Source organism: Leopardus geoffroyi, chromosome X, assembly GCF_018350155.1.
Source record: "Leopardus geoffroyi isolate Oge1 chromosome X, O.geoffroyi_Oge1_pat1.0, whole genome shotgun sequence".
In the NCBI taxonomy this organism is placed as follows: domain Eukaryota; kingdom Metazoa; phylum Chordata; class Mammalia; order Carnivora; family Felidae; genus Leopardus; species Leopardus geoffroyi.
This window is the reverse complement of record NC_059343.1, coordinates 35,267,256-35,283,720: the sequence shown is the minus strand read 5'-3', so window position 1 is coordinate 35,283,720 and position 16,465 is coordinate 35,267,256. Positions and strand designations below refer to the sequence as shown.

The following is a 16,465-nucleotide window of genomic DNA, read 5'->3' as shown; positions in this document are numbered from 1 at the left end:
TTTGGCCTTCGTGTCTCATGTCTTCATGTCCCGTGTGGGCTCAGGCCCTGCTTCACAGTTGGTTCTCTCCTCGCGGGTGTCCGTGTGGCCGAAGGTGGAGCTGTGAGCACGTGAGACGTGGGGCAGGGATCTGGGGTAGGCAGGGGTGATGAAGAAGGTACGAGATGCCGTCCCTCTTCCAAAGCAGCCCCCCACTCCTGCGGACCCCAGGAGCTTCTAACCTGGTGGGTGCTTCCCGTGTGGCCTCTGCCGCCCAGGCGTTCGGTATGCACTTGTTGGGAGGGGCTGGCCTGAGAAGAGTGAATTAAGTTGAAAACACCGCGGCCGGGATTTTCGTTTATGCCTTATGATAGTAGGCGTGGCTGAATTAAGTTTTTATTTGAGAAGGTCAACAGAGGACCTAGGCGGGTTCTCGAGCTTGGAACTTTGCTGAGGGTTCCCGTCAGTGGCATTTCGAAGGGGGGGGGGGCGGGGAGGACAAGGAGACCTCGGTCCCTTCCCTCGTGAACTGGGAGTGGCCGTCTCCCTTGCCAGCCACTTGGCTGGGGCAGACCCAGGACCTGCTCAGTGGCCGTGCCTGGGCAGGAACTGGAGGAAGCCTCAGTCAAAGGGCTTCACGAAACTTCTCTTTGGCCGAGCTGCCTGCATGTTGATGAACTACGCCGAGTTTGAAACCGCGATTCCCCATGCTTCTTTGTGGAGGGCGTAAGTTTCCACAAGGTTAGCCTTTGCTTGAGGTGTCACAGTTATCTGCAGAGCAGGGAATTTCCATCATGGGGAACCCTCCCACCTTGTTTAGGGCTGACTGGTCATGGCTCCACGGTGGCCAGGGTGCTTTGTTGCCACGGTGACTTGTAAATGTTGCCATGGCGACGCTTCTTTGAGGTGGTGCTATGGCACAACCATGATAAATTATGGGATGTATGGTCCGTGAGTCACGTGACCACGCTGCAGGGACCAAGTGTTAAACCACGGACAACGGAGCCACGTTCGCGTCCGCTTGGATCAAATGACCAAGAGCACATAGCTTCCCACGTTTAGAAGGGGCCGGGTGGTGGACTGGGTAGTTAGGACCCCTGTGTATCTGGCTCTCCATCTCCTTTGCTTTCAAGGGTAATCCCGGCCGCTGTGGCTAGAATAGTCTCATCGAGGAGCTCCCCGGCAGATCAGGTGTGTGACATGGCACGTGTCCCCCATAGCTGGTGGCCATGTGTATCTAGGGCAGTCATGGCGGGTGCTCTTTAGGATTATTAATTACCTGCCTGGGTAACGTCGTGGCGCATGAGGCCTTGGGCACGGTAGGGGGGCAGTTTCCCTCGGCTGAATTGGGATCTTTGCCCCGAGAGGCTCGGGAGTTGTGGGAAGGATGGATGGATCTAGTTTGGGGAAAGATCCTTTCGCCAAATGGGGACGAAAGCAGCTCAGCTACGTTGCGTGGGTGGGTGATTTCAGTGAACCACGGCTCCCCATCCTGGCGGGTGAAGGGGAAGGCTGTTGTGCGCCTGTAGGGCTGCTGTCGTTCGGTGAGGAAGGGGAGACGAGGTCTCCGGCCAGTCACGGCCTGCTGACACGGTGAAAGGCCAGGTAGGGGAGAATAGAACCGAGCTGCACTGTGGGAAGTTGGCAGCGAGGGCCAACGCGCCCGGAAATCCCTCTCCCCGAGCAAGACGCGCCTCTTTCGCCGGATAGGGCCCGTAACAGATACAGGTGATTTCGAGACCTGCAGCTAAGATGTCAAATGTAGAAGCGGAATCTGAAGCACTCGGGGGCGAAGAGAGGCTTAAACCGATCGGGGCACATCGGAGGTCGCCGGCTGAGCTTTTCTGCCTGATTGTGACCCTAGAAGGCATCCGTCATCTCCCGATTACCCCTGCTTTCAGCCCACTTCGTTTGAACCGTCTTTCCTACCCAAGGGTGGGGGAGGCGGATACACTGAATTGACTTTAAAATTGCACACGGTGCTTCTTGAGCTAGCCCTTATATCTGTACACTGATCCCCGGCGCCTCCCACGGGGCTTTCGGGGAAGGCTGGTTGGACCAGGAACGTCAAATGGTGTTAACCAGGAGGGCTCACGTGTTAACATCTCATGCATACAGGGCTAACACTCAAGCCTAGCCTGACAGTCTGGGCATCCCGTCCGTTAAAGTGATTTCTCCGGCCTTTCCGTTAGCTGGGCTCGTGCTGTTCATGGAGCCCACCCCCGGGACGCAGCTCACCGGCGGGAGGAGAGCTCGCAGCAATATTCCCACTTTACAACCGAAGGGGGGACCGCGTTGTAAAGGAGCTCTGTTACCGCCAGAGCGGTTAAGAGGGTCACAGCGCGGCAGGCGTGCGAGTCACAGCCTGTCCCCTTTGCTCGCCTGGGCCGAACCCAGTCCGCCGGTCATCCCGGCTGCATCGCCCGGAAGCATGGGTCAGAGGCTCGCGCGGGCTTCCTGCTGCCGCCACTGAGCTTTGTGTTGGGACACTGCCGTGACAGAAGACCCACGTGGGCAGGTCCTTCCACCATTGACAGCTCAGGCTAGCCGAGGCCAGGGTGAAATTCCCCCCACCCCCCACAGCGGAGTGCCACTGAATGCTGCCAATGCCCCCAAGGAAAGTCTGATCAGGGGACCAGCTGGGCTGGTCAGGAGCGGGAGTGATATTTGAAGTGGCCTAGGTGGGGGAAGGAGGAGGAATGGGGTCAGCATATGATGAGTGTGTTTACGACTTCCTGTGGAAATGGACTTGAGCCATTCTGCTCAGTGTTACCATCGAAATACTGAACTCCCGCTCCTTAACGTCACAGTGATGGTTACAAAACTATTCAGGTATTAGAAGAAATGGGACCAAAGCCGTCGATGAGCCATTTCTTAGGCTGGAGCAAAAGCAGCGCGTGACGTTGGGCCGAGCCGATTTAAGGGAGAGCCCCCAAGGCTGTGCTAGGTTGACACCAAAGGGGGCGGATCCTTGCGTTTGGAATGTCCCTAGATGTTTGCGTGTGAAGGAAGGCATGGGAGGAGTGCCAGGTTGGGTCCCCGTGGGTGTGCGTGGTGTCACCCAGGTGTTGGAGTAAAACACTACACTTTTTTCACTCTGCAGATGTCAGAGAGACCGAGGGAAGTGTGGTAATCAGGTTGAGTTCTTCGAAATTGCCTTTGACCCTTCTGGGGCACGTGGGTGGCTCAATCAGTTACGCGTCTGGCTTCGGTTCAGGTCATGATCCCACAGTTCGAGTGCTCGAGCCCCGCATCAGCCTCCTCGCTGACTGTGCAGAGGCTGCTTGGGATTCTCTCTTCCCCTCTCTCTGCCCCCCCCCCCCAAAAGAAAGAAACCTAAAAAAAAGAAAAAAGAAATTGCCTTTGACTCTTGTGTGCACACCAAGAAGCCTCTCCTTGGCTTCCCCAGGCTCGTCTTCCCCGCTTGGTCCCCCAGCTTCCCTGCCTGCCGACACACTCCTTCCCCAGCCCTCTCTCTTCCCCGTCTCCCCTGTCGACCCAAGGGAACATTGCTGCTGTCCCTTCTGCAGATGACGCGGCGGCGCTATTCGTTCTGTTTATTACATAGCTTTCCTTTGATTTCAAAATAATGCCTTCAGCAAATGATTCCGGAGAGATTTCTTGGGTCAGCCCTGGCTTGGTTGGATCTCGCTGCAGGGTCACTTGCCCCCCCCGCGGGACAGGGCCCTGGAAGGGACCTGAGCATCATTGAAGTTGTGAGGATGCCTCGTCTCCCGACTCTCTTTGTGCCCCAACTATAAAAAGGTAGAAAGAGAAAGCCGAGTGTGGTGTGTGCCTCCCTTTTGAGACGTTGTATTTCTGCGGGTTTTGTGCCGCCAACGCGTGAGGCCCCCGGTCTTCCAAAGAACGGTCGGTTGGTGGCAGACGACCGTGGGCATGGAGGTCCTGCCTTCCCGTGGTGACCTTCGGGCCTTCATTCCTCGTGTTCCTGTCTCCCGTCCGCCAGGCGAATACAGTGCTGGAAACAAACACGATCCCTTTGAAGCGCCAGAGGACAAAGATCTTCCCGTGGAGAAATACTTCGTGGACAGGCAGCCTGCGAGCGAGCCCCCCGCCGACCAGGCGGCCGGGGACGTGCCACACAGCCCCACCCTCCGGCTGGACAGAAAGCGCAAAGTCTCAGGTGACAGCAACCACACCGAGACCGCAGCGGAAGACCTGCCGGAGGACCCTCTGCTGAAAGCCAAGCGAAGACGGGTCTCCAAAGGTGAGCTCGGTCGGCTTCGACTGCCCGCGCACGCGGCCAGAGGTGGACGGACATGACGTGTGCCGCGCACCCCGGCCGCAGGGCGCCCAGGGGAAGTCCTAATGCGGAGCAGTGGAGACCCCCCCCCCCACCCCCCCACCCCCCACCCCCCGTTCCCGCCCCGGAGCCCTGGGGAAGCCGCTCACCCTTGCCCCAAAGCCAGATGCAGGAGCTCCAGCCCCAAGACGGCCAAAGATGAACAGGCCCCCTCCCAAGACTTGGTGACAGCCCTCGGGCAGAGGCTGTGACCACTCCCCTCCCCTCCCCCACCCCCCATTAGTGATGCTTAAGACAGTTTGTTCCCCCCCTCCCCAGGGGGCTTGTTGATTAATTTGTAGTTATTTCTCCATTAGATGACTGGCCTGAGAGGGAAATGACAAACAGTTCCTCTAACTACTTAGAAGACCCACATTATAGTGAGCTGACCAACCTGAAGGTGTGCATTGAATTAACAGGGCTCCATCCTAAAAAGCAACGCCACTTGCTGCACCTTAGAGAACGGTGGGAGCAGCAGGTGTCGGCAGCAGAGAGCAAACCTGGCCGGCAGGGCAGGAAGGAAGTGACCCAGGCAGTTCAGCCTGAGGTCACTGCCCAGGGCAATAACAGCCCCGAAGAGAAACCTGGCAGGAAAAGGGCAGAGGCCAAAGGCAACAGAAGCTGGTCGGAGGAGTCCCTCAAATCCAGTGACAACGAACAAGGTACGCGGAGGCCACCCCGTGACCGCCCGCCCCGCTCGCGGAGGGTGGATCACCTGCCTGGGGAAGGGCGCCATAGAAAATGGACTGATTAGGATGTAGGATGTAGGATGTGGCGGGCGGGGAGTTCTCTCGGGAGGTCCTTCCAGCCTCCCCACTTCCCTGCAGAAAGGGCAAGTCTGGGTGACCCCGCGGGCCCGCCAGCACCCCGGTGGCAGCCTCAGACTGTGGCCGATCGCTAGGTGCTGAGCACCCAGGCCCCCACGGGTTGGGGGGTGGCGGATCCGGGAAGGGCTGGCTTGTGCCCTCTTGTCCCGGCCCTCCGGAGAAACTTGCCGCTTGGCGTTTCGTGGGTTAATCTATTTGCCGTTTGAATGTGGGATAATTAAAATATTAATGCTTTGGAAACATAATTGGTATATCTTTAAAAACTGAAGCCGCTCCAGTGATCAGTGCTAACAATGGGCTTTTCTTTCCGCACCGGCTACAACCGTGTAACGCCTGCTTCTTCTCCCCCTCCCTCCTTCCCGCCCGCCACCCCCTCCGGATTTAGGCTTGCCTGTGTTCTCCGGCTCTCCGCCCATGAAGAGCCTTTCATCCACCAATGCAAGCGGCAAAAAGCAGCCTCCGCCAAGCTGCGCGCCAGCCTCGAGGCCGCCTGCCAAACAGCAGAAAATTAAAGAAAGCCAGAAGACAGATGTGCTGTGCACAGACGAAGAAGAAGATTGCCAGGCTGCCTCCCTGCTGCAGAAATACACCGACAACAGCGAGAAACCATCCGGGAAGAGACTGTGCAAAACCAAGCATTTGATCCCTCCGGAGCCCAGGCAGGGCTTGTCGCTGACCGGAGACTACTATGTGGAGAACACTGACGGCAAGGTACCTCTCGCCCCCTGCTTCTCGGCTTCCGGGGGACAAAGCTTTCCTTTTCCCAGGTTCCCCTCCCAAAACGTCACTCCCCCATCCTGGGGGCCACGTCTCCTGGGTGGTGGCCAAGTTTCAAACTAGTTAAGAATGAAACCCTTCCCCCCAGCCTCCCTCCACTCCACAGCCCCCCTCCCCCAAACAAACGGAAAGGGGAAAGTGCCTCCCCCACTCGGGTTTGTAACTTGCGGGGAGGAGGGGAAGAGACGCGGCTGCTGGAAGGCCGGCCTCACCACGAGCGCTGCCTGGTTTTGTGATAGGTGACCGTCCGGAGGTTCAGAAAGCGGCCCGAGCCCAGTTCCGACTACGATTTGTCACCAGCCAAGCAGGACCAGAAGCCCTTCGACCGTTTGCAACAACTGCTGCCGGCTTCCCAGTCCTCCCAGCTGCCGCGCTCAAGCTCCCCTCCCGAGACCACCCAGTCGCGCCCGATGCCGCCAGAAGCACGGAGACTTATTGTCAATAAGAACGCAGGCGAGACCCTCCTGCAGCGGGCAGCCCGGCTTGGCTACGAGGTGAGTGTCCTTGGGGGCGCCCGGATTCCAAGAGCCTGGGCTGTCGCTCCTCGAGGCTGGGGTGGGGGTGGGGGAGGTGCCCTGGCTGAGCCGGGCAGGGTCTCGAAGGGGCTCGGAGCCCAGCGCCCCTCCCCTCCCCCATCAGGGGCTGGGCTGGGTATTCCAGCAGGATGTTTGCATTAGCCCCACTCGCGTTCCGACTCTTTGCTGGCTTGTTCAATCGCCATGTGAAAAGAAAGGCCTCTCTGATGTTCAGTTCGTGTTCAGGCAGGTAGGCTGCTTCGGCATCCTCCAGTCTCGCTCACTTATCTCTGATATAAAATCTGACATAACCCAGGGCTTGGCGACTGGGGGAATTTTAATGAGCCCTTTTGGATTCTGATTAGCAAGGGGGAGAGAAGTTATTAGCTCTATTTTGGGTTGCTTGCGCTGTTTCTCGGGCAAAGCGGTGCCCCTGTGGGGAGCGGGGCGGGAAATGTCTGGGCAGGGGTAGGGGGTTGGTGGGGGAGGGGGGCGGACCCGAAGAGTGAAGAGTCTTTTATGTGAGAGGGCGAGGGAGCCTGAGGGCTGCTGAGGAGGAGGAGGAGGAGGAGGAGGAGGAGGAGGAGCGGGACTCAGGCCTAAGACTCACTGCCCCCTCCCCCACCCTGCTCCTCTCCAAGACTGGCTTACGTCGGAGCTGCCCTCTGAGATAGATGACCCCCTCTGCCCTGTGCGGCTCCCCCACCACACTTGTCAGATGAAATTGTGATGTAATAGCCCACAGGGCAAAGGCATTTTTTATGCTGGCATCAGCCCTCTGGGAGTTGAATGGTGAAAATAAAACGGGGCTCAGCAGGCGGGAGTGTGGAGCTTGGAGGTGTGGCCGAGGGCTGCGGTGGCAGGGCCCTGCCGGGGGCTCCCGGGATTTGCTGAAGTCCTGGCCCCCACACCCTGACCAGCTCTGTGCTTCCATCCGTTGTGGGGGCGGGGGGGGGGGGGGCTCTTGTCGGTGTGACCGCCTTGACCCCAAGCCAGCCCGTCCCCTGCCCCATTTGCTCGTTGGTGAAATGTGCTGTCGTTTGTACGGTCGTGTCTTTTCTGGAGATGTCCAGATTACCTGGAGGGAGCTCTCTGGGATGATTTTTTAGTTCGGGAAAGTGAAACCCACGGGGCGGCCCCAGAGGAAGCCTCACCTGAGGGCTGGAGGGGGAGCAGGAGGGCAGCGGGCTCCACCCCCTCGGTGGAGGGCGGTGGAGGGTGGGGCTCCCAGCCTCACCTTTGATCTTGACATTTCCACCAGTCTCCCTTTCAGACCAGGGACGGACCCTGGTTGGTCCTCTGAGGAAGTTTGCATTTTGGTTTTCGTGGAACCAGTGGGTCTGAGCCCTGGACCAGGGAGCATTTACTTGATCCAGACATTTGTAAGCTACCTAAAGGGCCTTCGGTGGCACGTGAAGCCGTAGAAGTGTTTATGTCAGGACGACCGGGGTTTTTTCTCCCCCCGTCACGTGTAAAGTTCAATATGTAATTTGCACAGATCAGCGGTTCGGATGCTGAACATTTTAACTACCGACTTTTAACTTCCAACTTCCCAGGATTTCTCCAGGCAGGGCTTAAAATGTTGCGATGATGGCCAGTTAGGTGTGGTGGGCTAAAACTTTGAAAGGTGAAGGACAATTTGTTTAACCCCGTAAAGGTGTGTTTCACGAAGGCACTGACTTGGGAAGGCCTTCCGGAAGTGAGTCTTTCCCACTGTCATTTTCTGCTGAGCTGGACATACTATGTGAAAGCAAAAGGCTGTCCAAGCTTTGCGTTGTGTTTATCTGGTTCTTAAGGTTCAGAAGCACCCTCTGTGTTAAATAGACCACGTGCATGGCCAGAGACGTTCAAACCTTTCCCTTCCGGTAAAAAGGTTTCTGTTTCTTAGGCTCAAATGCCAGTGTGCAACCACATGCTTGTGCGTTTAGTGGTGATGGTTAAATTTTCTATGAATTGAATAAATCATGTTTTTAAAAAAGTTAATGAGGCATTTAATTAATTAACAATGTCGGGTTTATGGCCTTTATGGTTACATTTTGCGGTTAATGGCATACGGCTTATAGCCGCTTAACAGAGAATTGTCCAACAAAAACAGTTTGATTTTGTTTGGAAATGGGTGGGCTGCCCTTCAAACAGTCCCATTTCTAGTGTGGAAAATAAACCAAGAACCGTACGGGGGAGACCAACTTGCCCAGCCTCTTCACCATTGTCTCTGTTGGTGACAGCAGTGGCCAGCCTATAGAGGCCGCCGCCGTCCCAGCTAAGAGAGAGCGGGTAGCCTGCTCGACCCCCTAACCGAGAGAGCCTGGCGTCGGGATGGGATGCTCGTCACAGCACGATTGCACCCCCCTCGCAGGGGCCCTCTTGGGCCTCCTCGATCTTCCTAGCTGACCAAGTACCAAAAGACTGGAGCCATAGGTCTAGGGTTTCATGTGAGTTGAACTTGGGCTCCAACCTCTCCGGACCTCTATTTCGAAACCCGAGTGTTGAACGAGAATAGCACCGCCTTCCCTTCCTGAGGTCTCCTAGATGACCGCGGGATAACAGATGACATACTCATTTGGGGAGAGGGAGATGTCCTTTGTAAACGGCGATCGCCACACGGCTCAGTCGGGGCAGCCCGTGTCAAAGAGTGTGACCTGGCCGTCGGGTTACTACTGCCTTCCCCACCACCCTCCAGGAAAAGAGGGTTGACTTACCCATCAGCTTTGTCCTTTCATTTCTAGGTACCCTCAGATCCGTCCAGTAGCGACAGAGGTTTCCAGGTGAAGGCCATAGTTGTCAGAGCAAATAAACCCTGGGTTGATAGGACACCGGGCCGGCCGCCGGGCCGCGGGTAAATTGATCTGTGCACAGCGGTGGTGCTCAGACCTGATCCCAGAGCCACGTGACGGGGCCTCTCCCTGGCTGGGGCGCACAACTCATTAGCTTGCAGCCGTCCACTCGAGTCTGGCTAGTGAGGGCCTGCTAAAAGAGCAGCAGCTTCATGCGGTATCCTGGATACGAGGGCTCAGGGCAGGTGGCCTGGGAGCCCAGAGGATTGTGGGCTTCCTGGCAGGTTAGGGTCTGAACGAAGACACTCATTTGTTGGCCACACCTTCTTTCTTCCTCCTCCTGTTTTGGAAGGGAGCTGCCTCAGTGTCCTGAAGCAGCAGGGCCCCAACGGCCAGGTTTACCAGCGTGCGATATTAGGTCCCCGGGGTGAGCATATGGAACCTTCCGGTTAGCTCCCAAGGAAGCGGTCGCTTTTGATTGATGGGTCCTAGAAAGGCCACGAAAGGTTTTCAGGTCCCACCTTACATCTGTGGGCGGCTGGAATGACCCCTGTTTGAGGCTTAACAGATGAGTTATTTAAAAGTTGTCACCAGGAGGCCTGCTCTGACCCCAGCCGGCTCCCTCTTACCAAGTAGACCACGTGTGGGCAGGCCCCGCCTACCCCCAGCTCTCGGAACCCGACGGCTCTCTGCTGGACATGACTTGTAGGCGAACAGTGTAGTGTGTTTTCTGGTGGCAAATGCCGTTCCGTGTGTTTGAAAACTTTCTTAATCAAGGTAATAAAACACTGAATAAATTACTGCTCTGCTTACCGGGAGCAGTTCATATTAATATTTTAATACACCAAAGAAGTCAGATTAATAACAGTGATTCTAATGCAAACCGTTGACACAGAATACCTTCCTCGACGGGGGAAGGGTAGACTTGTTTTATTTAGTTCTTGAGACGCGTAGGCGGCAGCGTGTGGTATGTCGGATGCTCATCTTTAACTTCGGTAAATCCGTAAATATCCTATCGATTCCGCTCCGAGGGGGGTGGAGCGAGGTAACACATAGGGCGGGGGTTGTGTGAAGAATTTCGTGTCCCTTCTTGATGTTTTCTGTGGTGCAAAGAGTGTCTCTTTTACCCTGCTTACCCTGCAAGCGGGAGCGTGGGAGGACCTGGCTAACCTCACCGGCCACCCCTCCCTCTCTACGTGAAGGAATGTTCTCCGGCTGATTTAATCTCTGCTGCGCGTCGGTCGTCCATGCTTTCATCCAGACTTGCGTTGTTCTCCGCTACCACCTACTGAACGGGCCCGTTCAATCTTTGTCACACATGCCCTCGCCCCCTCACCGACACGGTCCGCCGTCTGCCCACCCCGCGGTGGCTCTCGGGCCCAGGGGGGGTGTGCCTTTGAAAGAAGGCACTGACGGGCTCTGGAGAGGTCACCCTTGGAAGGTTCGCCATGTGATGATGGATGATGGCATCCCTCTCCCCCTCTCCCCGCAGGAAGTGGTCTTGTACTGCCTGGAGAACAAGATTTGTGACGTGAACCATCGAGACAACGCGGGCTACTGTGCCCTGCACGAAGCTTGTGCCAGGGGGTGGCTCAACATTGTGCGACACCTCCTTGAATATGGCGCGGACGTCAACTGCAGTGCCCAGGACGGAACCAGGTCAGTGGCGGTGGTTCTCAGGGCATGTGGAAACCCCCCCAGAAGGAAAGATAGATAGAGACTGATATGTAAGCACGCGGACGGCAGAGTCCTAGAATGGAATGGAACAGACCTTTCTGGCAAATTTAGATAGAACGTTAACAGTTAGTAACGTTCCCCTGGACAGAAGTCCCCTGAAAATGTCGGAGGCCTTCACCGATAATTGCAGGTGTTGCCTTTGAAGACCCTGGACTTATTGTCAGCAGTTTTTCTTAACGTGTCTTTTATTTTTGACGGAGAGCACGAGTGGGGGAGGGGCAGATAGAGAGGGATACAGAGGATCCCAAGCAGGCTCCTCCCTGACAGCAGAGAGCCCGATGCGGGGCTCGAACTCACGAACCGTGAGATCATGACCTGAGCCGAAGTCGGATGCCCCATGTCAGCATGTATTAAAGCACTGTATTTAAAATACACGTGAGTCGAAAGTCCCAGGAGTACAGACAGAGGGCCAGAGGCCACTGGCTCCGTAGGACCCGCTTTGTCCACTCACATCCCCAGGCCTGTCCCCTACGCTGCCCTTGACCTCGGTTTGTTGGTCAGAGGCCCAGGTCTGAGTCAGCCCAAGCATCTTCCTGGTTGTGTGCATGGGATGCCACCAGGAGGTGGGGCATAGGGCTTTCCTGACAGGCATAAAAATTAGCAAAACTGAAAGGTCTTTGGTGTTTCGTGATTTCCAAATAGCCTTCCCTCAGGACGGGACTGTGGGCAACCGCCTGACCCCAGTGGACACCGGCCGGAAGAGTGTGTACCCTCCCAAGGTCTCACCCCAGGGACTCTGCTTCTGGGCCAGAGGTTTGATCATTGATCTCTAAGCTGCTGACATGGGCCTTTCAGGAAAGCCTCCACTTCGTACCTAGTTTCTTTTTGAAAAAAGGAGTAGGCTTGGGCCACCTGGGTGGCTCAGTCAGTTAAGCGCCTGACTTCGGCTCAGGTCACGATCTCGCGGTTTGTGAGTCCGAGCCCCGCGTCGGGCTCTGTGCTGACGGCTCAGAGCCTGAAGCCTGCCTCGGATTCTGTGTCTCCCTCTTTCTGCCCCTCCCCCACTCACACTCACTCTCTCTCTCTCTCTCAAAAAGAAACATTTAAAAAAAGGAATAAGCTTTTCTTTTTTCGTTTTTGAATGGTATAACAATTGCTTGGTGTTTTGGCTTCCATAATGGTGCGATTCCCCGCCCCCCCGCCCCCCCCCCCCCATAAATTCTCTTTTTCCAGTCTGTCACTGCTTAAGTTCATTGAAAATGATTTCCTTTGGGCTTGAGTTCCTCCTGGGGTCCTGGATTAAAAATAGACTTGCAGTTGAGAATTAGGCCTGAAATGTGTCCCTTCACCTGCCTTGTAAGGGGTTAAGTACAGAAATCACAACAGAGTGCTTCGTTGCTTGACCTCGGGCCACTCACGGTGCCTCGGTTCCCCTGTCCGGAATGGCAGAGGCAGGCGCACACCTTGGTGAAATGGCCCCCCCAGGAAGCTTGGCCCGCGCGTATCCAGTCTTGCACGTTGTCAGAGGCAAGCACACGTGTAACCCCGCCGCGTGTCTCTCCTAGACCTCTCCACGATGCCGTCGAGAACGATCACTTGGAAATCGTCCGTTTGCTCCTCTCTTATGGTGCTGACCCCACTTTGGCTACGTACTCAGGTAGAACCATCATGAAAATGACCCACAGCGAGCTTATGGAAAAGTTTTTAACAGGTACGACAGAGTTCAAGACGTGGCCTTATTACTCAACCATTTAGATGGCTTCTCCGCGCGTTTCTGTCCAGGGAATACCACTCAGTCGTGGGGCCCACCCTCGTTTACCTTAAGTCATACTTCCTGGGGAAAGTGAGTCTATCAGAGAAGGGATACAAAATTCAGAGACAAGATACACACTCTTAATTTGCTTGCGAGGGCTGAGAAAATGCGTAGCTGGCCCGTCTAGGTTTTTTGGTGGGCTCCAGGGGCAGTGAGGGTGGCCCGTCTGTCCGGAAGGCAGGTGGACAGGTATGCAGGTCCTGGTCTGATGTGGCAGAGAACCGGGTGTCGGAAGCAGGGCACAAAGGGGGCGCTGTGGGATAGACGGGAAGTCGCATGCCAGGCCTGACGGTAAAATGCCCCCGAAAGCGGCCAGCATTTGATTCTCCCCAGCGGGTTTTATCTTGGTTTTCTCCTTCCAGATTATTTAAATGACCTACAGGGTCGCAGTGACGAAGATTCCAATGGCTCCTGGGAGTTCTATGGCAGCGCTGTGTGCGGTGAGCCGTTGTTCCTTCTGGTTCGGTGGGAAGTGAAGGAGTTTTCTGTGCTGTGGGCGAGGGGCGGTGGGCAGTGGGCGCCACGAGCAGGGCCGACTTGGGAAAGAGTTTTTCACGGCGTCCTCTTTCGACAAGAGCTGATCCCTCGCGGTGGCTTATTGATTTCTCTCTCTCTCTCTCGTTTGCCCTGCGTTAGAGCCAGATGATGAAAGCGGATATGACGTTTTGGCAAACCCCCCGGGGCCGGAGGACCAGGATGACGACGATGAGGCCTACAGCGACGTGTTTGAATTTGAGTTCTCAGAAAGCCCCCTCTTACCGTGTTATAACATCCAAGTGTCCGTCGCTCAGGGGTGAGCATTGAGCATGGCCATCACGCGCTCGTGGACTAGTTAGGCTGCTCGGCGGCAGGAGTTAGAGACGCCTTTAAGCAGGGTGGGTGGGTAGGTGAGTGGATTCCTCGAAGCCCACGAAGCCCACAGCAGGCCCTTCCCAGAAAAGGCGTGGAGGTTGGGAACACAGCACCCCTGGAGCCCAAGGGACGTTGAATTCAGTGACTGGAACTTCACAGACTCTGCAACTTGGATCCTTGGGTCACTAAACTCTTTGGAAAGGGCTCCTCCTTAGGAGTCGCCCCGTCCCGCCCCCCGCCCCGCTCCAACAGGCCACCGTAGGGACCTTCCAAGGCATTCGAGGTCTGTTGGCCTATACCCACCTGGCCCCTTCTCGTGTGAACCGGAAAACGCGTCCCAGGGCACCTCGGGTGTCGTGTGTCCTCAGATTTGGTCAGATCCAGTCTTGCCCCCGCGGCCAGGCCACTGAGCTGCAACTGACCCATCCCTCGGGGGGGTGCGTACACGTCAGGAAACTGTTCTGCCGAAATGTTGACAGAGGTGCTTAACGAGTAACATCCTCCTCGCGTATGCTGAGGGTGTACAGAGGGAATGTAACACCTTCCCTCTCAAAAGCGTCACTCCCCAAAGCACTGAGGGGTGGGGAGAGGGGGGAAGAAAGCCAGCCAGCCTTCTGGGTGTCTAACGCTCCGTTCATGGGGGTCGGAGGAGACGAGAGACCGAAGAGGCCTCTGCATCACTGTCAGGCTGGGAGACCGAAGGCTTCCCGCGGTGACGGCAGCGAGGCACTCCCTTGGAGAGTGGTGACCCGAGGTGTGGCCAGAGCTGAGCGAGCAGGTGTTTCACCTGGAAGGTTCTGGCAGCACTGAGATCCCCACCCCTCCCAAGAGAAGGCTCTTTCAGAGGTGCGGTCCCTGCTTCCGTTTAAATCGTCTCTAGACGGTCTCTTCCTAAATCCAGCCGAGTCCAGAGTTGTCGCCGCGTAAAAGTAGATGTCGCAGGGCTGGTGAGACCCGGGGCGGGGGCAGAAGTAACCGCTGGCCTGGCCCAGGGCTCCTTGGGTGGGGTGGGGGCGGGGGGGGGGGTTGCGGGGAATAGCGGGGAACGCTTTTAAGTTGGCCGGAGCCTCGAACCACTCTCCCCTCTCACGCGCAGGCCTCGAAACTGGCTGTTGCTCTCGGACGTGCTCAAGAAACTGAAGATGTCCTCCCGCATATTCCGGTGCAACTTCCCAAACGTGGAAATCGTCACCATCGCAGAGGCAGAGTTTTACCGGCAAGTTTCGGCAAGTCTCCTGTTCTCTTGCTCCAAAGACCTGGAAGCCTTTAACCCCGAAAGCAAGGAGCTCTTAGACCTGGTGGAGTTCACCAGCGAGCTTCAGACTCTGCTGGGCTCGTCCATGGAGTGGCTCCACCCCGGCGACATGGGCTCGGACGACTACTGGTGAGCTCGCCGGGCCCTCCATGTACAGTGTGGTATAGTGTTAATCTTTGTGCATATGTGTCATAATACGACTATTTCTGTAAAGAAAGGACACTATTACATACGAAAATATCTCTTCTTTATATAAGAGAAACGGCTCCAGTCAGACGGACTTAGAAAACACGGATTTCGTTGCTGTCGTCGTTCTTTTCTTTCTAAACGTCTCCCGTCAGTTTTTATGAAGTTGTTCTAACGTTTCTTTACTGTTTCGATGCACACACGCTTTGGGATACGTTCGTTTTTACTGGGACTGTGTGTTTTGTTCCATTTCTCTCTTAAGGAGAACACAAACAATGAGGAAACGGAGTTCCACACTTGGACGCGACGTCACACAGAGCTCCCTCGTCGGAGGCCACGACTCTTGCGAGTGTGGTCCGAGCCACGCGGCTGGTTTCGGGCAGCGAGTTGGGTGAAGGCGCTTGGCAATTGTTGTACCTTTATGTTTTGTTTACAGAGTACCTGCTCGGGCCAGGTCAATGCTATTGGATGTAATCCGGTAGTGTGTAATATAAATTCAGACCATATCCACACACAACAACTAATTGTATGAAACTTTTATATCCTAATTTAAAAAGCTGTGAAATTAGTTTTCACGCATCAAACCGGATTGTTTATATGTTGAAACATTTTATGCTCTTATTTAAAGAAGACTGAGCTATTTTTTTCTGTACCCTGTAAAATATTGAGAACTAACATAATAATGTCGAGGTTGCTTGGAAATGTACATAAAACTAAAATTTTCTGAATTGTGTGTTTATGTTTGAAATCTGTGTTTTAACTTTGTAAGTAAATTCTCTGCCTTTGTATTTATATTTTACAAAAATTTTCTTAAAAGGCAATAAACCTGTTGCGGAAAGGAGAAAATTGGAGCATCTTGTGTCCTGTGTATTCCTGAAACACCACTTCTGTCGCGGATGTTTTTTAAGTGACCACGAGGGTCCGTTCCCTACAGATGACTTCAGGGGAATATACGGTCTCTGTAAACCGGGGCAAATTGGAGGATTTCAGGGCAGTGTCCTAGGGGCGCCTGGGTGGCTCAGTCGGTTAAGCGTCTGACTCTTGATTTTGGCCCAGGTCATGATCCCAGGGTCGTGGGATGAGACCCCTGCATCAGGCTCCCCGCCGAGTGTGGAGCCTGCTTGGGATTTTCATTGTCTCTCTCTCTGCCCCTCTCCCGCTCGAACTTGTACGCGACCTCTCTCTCAAAAATAAAGAAATGAGGGGCGCCTGGGTGGCGCAGTCTAGGTTAAGCGTCCGACTTCAGCCAGGTCACGATCTCGCGGTCCGTGAGTTCGAGCCCCGCGTCAGGCTCTGGGCTGATGGCTCGGAGCCTGGAGCCTGTTTCCGATTCTGTGTCTCCCTCTCTCTCTGCCCCTCCCCCGTTCATGCTCTGTCTCTCTCTGTCCCCAAAATAAATAAACGTTGAAAAAAAAATTTTTTTTAAATAAAAAAATTAAAAAAATAAAGAAATGAACATTAAAAACAAAAGGAAGAAGAAACTCACCTTTGTTGTGAAGAGGACAAT

General features: G+C 55.2%; 1 protein-coding gene across 12 annotated transcripts in view; it reads left to right on the top strand.

Annotated features, from left to right (window-relative positions):
• The window catches only part of BCOR (BCL6 corepressor), a 116,082-nt gene extending 100,273 nt beyond the window's left edge, over nucleotides 1-15,809 (top strand). For 6 of the 12 annotated variants that reach the window (XM_045473033.1, XM_045473034.1, XM_045473036.1 and 3 more), the window contains 10 exons: nucleotides 3,947-4,207; nucleotides 4,600-4,944; nucleotides 5,495-5,820; nucleotides 6,126-6,380; nucleotides 10,668-10,834; nucleotides 12,418-12,563; nucleotides 13,028-13,105; nucleotides 13,302-13,458; nucleotides 14,614-14,901; nucleotides 15,221-15,809. In XM_045473033.1, the coding sequence (XP_045328989.1) occupies nucleotides 3,947-4,207; nucleotides 4,600-4,944; nucleotides 5,495-5,820; nucleotides 6,126-6,380; nucleotides 10,668-10,834; nucleotides 12,418-12,563; nucleotides 13,028-13,105; nucleotides 13,302-13,458; nucleotides 14,614-14,901; nucleotides 15,221-15,353 (2,156 nt within the window). In that variant the 3' untranslated portion in view covers nucleotides 15,354-15,809. Of the gene's footprint in view, nucleotides 1-3,946; nucleotides 4,208-4,599; nucleotides 4,945-5,494; nucleotides 5,821-6,125; nucleotides 6,381-10,667; nucleotides 10,835-12,417; nucleotides 12,564-13,027; nucleotides 13,106-13,301; nucleotides 13,459-14,613 lie in introns of all 12 variants that reach the window. The other 6 variants (XM_045473043.1, XM_045473042.1, XM_045473041.1 and 3 more) reach the window with 3 other exon arrangements.
• Nucleotides 15,810-16,465: the final 656 nt, after the last annotated feature.